Source organism: Leucopleurus acutus (assembly GCF_964270905.1).
Source record: "Leucopleurus acutus genome assembly, chromosome: X".
Taxonomy (NCBI): Eukaryota; Metazoa; Chordata; class Mammalia; order Artiodactyla; family Delphinidae; genus Leucopleurus; species Leucopleurus acutus.
The window spans coordinates 89,623,357-89,629,434 of NC_139148.1; the positions used below are offsets into that span (position 1 = coordinate 89,623,357).

General features: G+C 45.3%; 1 protein-coding gene across 2 annotated transcripts; it reads left to right on the forward strand.

Annotated features, from left to right (window-relative positions):
- The first annotated feature begins 2,722 nt into the window (after positions 1–2,722).
- On the forward strand, positions 2,723–4,761 carry TCEAL8 (transcription elongation factor A like 8). 2 transcript variants are annotated; one of them, XM_082865029.1, is made up of 3 exons: positions 2,723–2,825; positions 3,227–3,298; positions 3,913–4,761. In XM_082865029.1, exon 3 carries the CDS (start codon positions 3,955–3,957, stop codon positions 4,306–4,308), a length of 354 nt encoding a protein of 117 aa, XP_082721155.1. In that variant the 5' UTR covers positions 2,723–2,825; positions 3,227–3,298; positions 3,913–3,954; the 3' UTR covers positions 4,309–4,761. The 2 variants fall into 2 exon arrangements, with proteins under 2 accessions (XP_082721155.1, XP_082721156.1); XM_082865030.1 differs by lacking the exon at positions 3,227–3,298 and having other exon boundaries at positions 2,736–2,825.
- The last annotated feature ends 1,317 nt before the right edge of the window (positions 4,762–6,078 follow it).

Consider the following 6,078-nt stretch of genomic DNA (forward strand, 5'->3'; position numbering starts at 1 on the left):
GGGGTGCAGACCCTACCTGCAGCATTGATGGGGCAGGGCGGGGTAGAGATCACTTCCAGCTGAGGTGGCTTTAGAGGCTGGGTGATGAAGGTTAGGTCCCTAAGAATGAGCAGGACCAGGATCTAGGAGGAAGAGGAGTGCAATCAGGTGGAAGAACATATCATGCAAAGACAGAGAGAAGAAGGCATACTTGGGCATAGTGTATGAGAGTTCCTTTTGGATGGGGCAGAGAAGTAGATGACAAGTGTGGCTCAATTCTGATCAACACTGAATGTCAGGATGAGGAAAGTAGGATTTAATTCACAGATAGTGGAGTTGCCAGCCAGGGCCTTTGAACAGGAGAATGACAAGTTGAAAATAAGAAAGAGTGAAGTTTAATTTGATGGTAATGTGCAAAGGAAATTGAAGACGGAGAGGGAGGCCTGAAGGTAGATAGGTCAGAGAAAAGGTTACCCTAGTAGTCCAGTTTGAAGCAATGTTTATAGCAACTCTTTTCATTATTACTCAAAACTGAGAACAACACAAATGTCCTACTGAGGGTACATGGACAAATAAACTGGAACATCCATATAACAGAATACTACTCAGTAAAAAGAAAAGAATGAGCTATTAATGCATGAAACAGCTTAAATGATGAATCTCCAGGGCATTATGCAGAGTGAAGGAAGCCTGTCTCTAAATGTGACATGTTGTAGATTTCATTTATGTAACATCCTGAAAAAGACAAATGATAGGAGTTGGGAATAGATCAGAGGTTGCCAAGAGTTCAGGAAAGGGGGGTAAGGTATGACTGCAAAGTGGTGGCATGAGGAAGTTTTTTTGGGGGTGATTGAACTGTATCCTGTATTGTGGTGGTAGTTCCACAAATCTATACATTTCTTAAACTTCATAGAACTGTACACCCCAAAAAAAAGTCCATTTCTCTATATGATAATAATTTTTTAAAAATATCAGTTATCCCCTGTTAAATATAACATCTGAAAGGATGGAAATATTTTGTGGTACTTAATGGTTACATCTTTATAATTCAGTAGCTATATTTATATTAAAAACTCTCCCTCGAATAATAGGAAATATATCCATCAACTGTGGAATAAATTCTTCATGCTTAAATATAAATGATAAAACATTAAGACAACAAAAATACTTTTTCCAACCCTGCTTTCTCTGTGGTGGGCTCTGTTTTTGGCTACCGCATCCCACTGTGACCATCCTAGATAAGAGACCCCTCTCTGCCTCCTTCCCCTGACTCTCCAGCTGGCTCCACTGGCCAGACTGCCATTCCCAGCACCAACATACCTCCAAGTACCAGTGGATTCTGGGTTGCGGGGATATCAATTTCCTCTTTTAACTAATATTTTTACTGCAATGATGTCCTCTCTGCTTTCTGATCATAACAATTATGCATGTTGATAGTTCTCTTTTCTAATGGATCAAAGTGAACGATATCAGAATATCTCAAGAGTGGCATGCATGAACAAAAATTCCACCTGTTAAAAAGCCTCACACCAAATGGTGAAATAGAGGGAACTCTCTCCTTTCTGAGTGTTTCAAGGATGTATGAGAGTTATTTTCCAACACATTTTTTTGAGTTCCAAAGTAAAGTTGACTCCTTTATAGACTCATCTGATTAGCAAGGCACTGGATCCTACAGAGGACATGAGAAGAGGCAGTGTGCCTAAAGCCTCCACTTAAAACTCAAGCGGAAGCCATGCAGCAGTCCTCATGAAAAGGTCAGACATCTAATACTTGATAACTTGAGTTCAGCCAGAAAGAGAAAAAGTAGTGGATTACTTACATAAAATTGCTACACAAGGGAAAACTGGGCCTCTTCCCACAGATTAATTTGGGGTCAGGTTTTTTTTGTGTGTGTGGTACGCGGGCCTCTCACTGTTGTGGCCTCTCCCGTTGCGGAGCACAGGCTCCGGACACGCAGGCTCAGCGGCCATGGCTCACGGGCCCAGCCGCTCCGCGGCACGTGGGATCTAACGGACGGGGGCACGAACCCGTGTCCCCTGCATCGGCAGGCGGACTCTCAACCACTGCGCCACCAGGGAAGCCCTGGGGTCAGTTTTTAAAGGCGCTGCTTTAATAAGATTTTAAAAACCTTTTCTAACAGATCAATATGTTGTGAAAACTGTCATTTCATTTGCAGCCATTAGAAAACTTTTCCAAAGTCTTAAAAATTCATGTAACTAATTTGTTCTCCATATTGTGCCAAATATTGCTTATGTGGAATCTCTTTCCTAAAAATCATTTTTAAAAAGTATGCTGATTGTTTAAAACATTACACAAAGCAGAAAACTATTCAAGAGAACTAGTAAAAAAGAATTCCACACCCTCACTCCCACATTCTTTCTAGCCGCCCTCCCGCCCCCATCTACCACCTTCCCCCATTTTAATGCCAGACAGGACTCCAAGGGAAATGGTGGACTGGAGGACCTTGGGGGAGGCGTGGAGGTGAAATTGGAAGCAGGAGAGAGAGATGATTCCCCAAAGAAGAAGGAGAAATGGTCGATTCACCCCGAGAGGCTGATTCTCCCTGGAAACCCGAGAAAAACGAGTAGAAACTGCTGGGAGAAGATACCAGTATTGTTGTCTCTGATTGGCAAATACGAAAAAAGATTGACAGTATCAAGTGGAGGGAACGCAGGGGGCGGGCTGCAGTGTTAAATGGGAGGGGTAACCGAAGACTCGAGCTCATTGATGACGCAACGCTCACGTGACCAGGAGTCGACGTGTGCAGAAGTCCTTATAGTCCAGGGCCTGTTTCCCTGTAGCAGCTCCCTATTGCTGGAGGAGAAAAGTGCCCCGGATCCTTTGAGGTCAGTATAAAGGTGGGCGCTGCCTTCGGGACCCTGGGGCCTAGGAGTCAGAGAGCAGAAACCAAGCGTTGCCGGTACCGCTTTCCCAACACTACGGTTCCGCCAAACTCTCATTTTTGTGCAGGAAATTTGGGGCTGTTTGGGGGTGGGTGGGGGTGGAGAGGGAGAAGGGCAGCCAATTGAGGGTCCCGAGACAGAGACATAGAAACAATTTGGAAATAACTTGTCTCCCACTCCCTGCTTGCAGGGAACCGGTGGGCACGGGGGAAGGAGGGCGGGGTTGCCTTAAAAGGAGGGAGAGGATGAGGACGTGGGGAAACTTTAGACGAACAAGGCCTAGAATCGTGAAAGGGACCCGTGATTCAGGTACTGACCTGCTCACCAAGCACTCCTGTCTGCAGGACTCTTGGTCTTTTGGGAGCGACCCAAATCGAGTGAGGGAAGAGGGAGGAAAATCCCCTGGATCCCTGCAGGTCAGTGTAAAGGTGGAATTGCCTCAGGTCCCTGGGGGTGGCTGTGGGGGGTGGGGTGTGAGTCCGGACGACACCAAAGCCCATCCCGGGTAGCTGCCGCCTCTCTCCATCCGGTTGAAGCGCCGGAGGCCTGTGCAGAGCCTGCAACGGAAATGGGGCGGGGGCGGGGGGGGGAGGAGACTGGAGAGACGTGGAAGGGGGAGGGGAGGCCAGAGACTGGACCAGCCGGTCTCAGGTGAGAGGCAGGAGGTTGGAATGGCTTGGGAAAGCCCAAAAGGGCGGGAGTGTTGGGAGACCTGAGGCAAGGGAGGGGTTAATTGCTTCGGCGCTGCTCCCGTTTCGGTGCTAGGAGAGGCCTGTAGCAGGGCCTGCTGGGAAATGGTGGGCTGGAGCGGGAGCGAGAAGATGGAGCTGGAGCAGGAGGGGGAGAAAGGGGAGGGGGAGAAAGGGGTGGGGCCAGGGGAGTTCTGAGCCTGAGGATCTAGTCTTCTCTAGTTGGAAAACTTTGACAATTAGGGACCTGAATGTGAAGAGGCCAGTCTCTATGGAAACCCATGCTCTGACTGCTGGTCCATTTGCCTGGCATCTAGTCGTTTTGTTTCCTTGTTTTCCAGGGTTAATTTATTCAAAAAGGAAATAAGAGAAAAATACTCAACATGCAAAAGTCTTGTGAAGAAAATGAAGGAAAAGCACAGAACATGCCAAAGGCTGAGGAAGACCGCCCTATGGAAGCTGTACCACAGGAGGCAGAAAGAAATCCTCAACCGTCTGAAGAAGGTGAAAGCCAGGAAGCAGAAGGAAACCTTAGAGGAGGGCTGACTCAGCCTGGTCGGGGATATAAAGAGGACACTCCGGTTAGGCATTTGGACCCAGAAGAAATGATAAGAGGAGTAGATGAGTTGGAAAGGCTTAGGGAAGAGATAAGAAGAGTAAGAAATAAGTTTGTGATGATGCATTGGAAACAAAGACATTCACGCAGCCGTCCTTATCCTGTGTGCTTTAGGCCTTGAATTCTTTTTTTTTTTTGGTCTGATGTTAAAATCTGGCCCCTGCTTTCTTTCTGTTAGCATTTTCTGATGTATCTTTGACTATTGTTTTATTTTTAATCATGTGGTGGAGTTTTGTTGTACGTAGTGTCCTTATTACCAGCATCTGGATTTTGTATTTTGACACATTCTCCAGGTCTGTTTTTCAATTGGGAAGTTTCACACATATGCATGAAAATATGTTCATTCCATATTGTAAAGTAAAACATAACAGGTTACAGCATATTTAGTATCAGCTCACATATGTAGGAGAAAATCTCAAATTGTGTGTGTGTGTGTGTGCGTGCGTGTGTATACATACATATATCAAAAATTTAACTGCTTATTTCTGTGTGGTGTGCGTTTTTTTCTTTTTGCTTATATGTATTTTTTAATGAACACGTCACACATACAAAAAGAATTAAAGTTTTTTTTATAATTAAGAGTCAATCAAATAATTTGCAACCAGCTTATAAGGGCAATGGGGGGACCTAATTCTTGATGAAAGAACTATTAAAAAAAATGTAAACCTCAAATTACTTCTGGATCTCTTAGCCAGAGGAATAAAACTGGCAGTTATTACAGATACACTTGCTTAAGACTCAGTCTTTTCATGGGAAAACATTTGCCTCACAGGGCTGCTGTGGGGAAGAAATGAGGTGACTCTGAGCTGTGCTTGGTGGGCTCTTGTTCCCACCTATGCATACAGAACCCCAACCCACTACAGAACATCAGTTTTGAGGGAGGGAGGGTCCTGGCATGACTCAACCTGCGCTCAGGAACAAGTCCAATAGGCAGGGAGGTGGGGACTTCCATGCCAGGCCTCTGCTGTTGAGCCCCACCCCTGGCTCCCCTGGGTCCTGCCAGGCCTGCTGGGCACTGCTGCCTTTTCTGCTGGGCCCTTTGCTCTCTGCTAGCCCTGCTGCTGGTGGTGCAGTGGAGTCCTTGAGTGCCAAAGCCCCGTTGAGTTTCCTGGAGTCCCCAGCGCGTTGAATCCCCACTCTGTCTTCTAAAGCTTCTCTCTGCTTTATAGTGATGCTTAACAGAGGTGGGGACTGTTCCAGGATTGCTTGGGCCACAGTGTTTAGCAGAGTTTTTAGTAAAACAGCCCCTTCCATTTTCAGCCACAGGACACTTCCTCCATAGGAGTCAGACATGATGAGTCCATTTTGAGGGTTGGACCAGGGTTCAAATTTGAGCAAAAGATGTCATGCTATAGTCAGAGTTGCGCTCGAAGTCTAAGAACTGAGGTTTTGTCTTCTTTCTCTTATGGGATGATTTCTCCCTGAAGGCTCCTGTCAGGCCTGCCCTACTGGTTCAGAAGACTCAGAATATGCATAAATTGCACAAAGCAGTACAGGAAACAGATCTAAGGGAACAGTTCCCTTCACCCCATCCCATCCCCAGTTGATACGTGAAAAAAAAAAAAACTTGGAAAGGCAAAAACTTCATAAATACACTTAAAATAGAATGGCTTCTATGTAAATGTTAGGAATTATATTTTCCTTACAGATCAAAGACTATCTTTTCCTCCTGATATGCCACCTACTTGTAACACATCATGTTTCAATATTTAATTGACTTCTTGATTGATTATTGCTAAGGAGCCAGTAGGTTTGTCCAAATTCTGCTATTGACTCAATAATCTTACACAAGTCTTTTTTTTCTAGTATTATTACAAGCAATTCCAGAAAGAAACAGTTCATGGAATGGATTGTACTCCAAATGTTTTATCAAAGCCTTGCATAATCACCT

Coding starts and splice junctions, on each gene's coding strand:
- TCEAL8 (XM_082865029.1), top strand. CDS start 3,955: ATGCAAAAGTCTTGTGAAGAAAATGAAGGAAAAGCACAGAACATGCCA.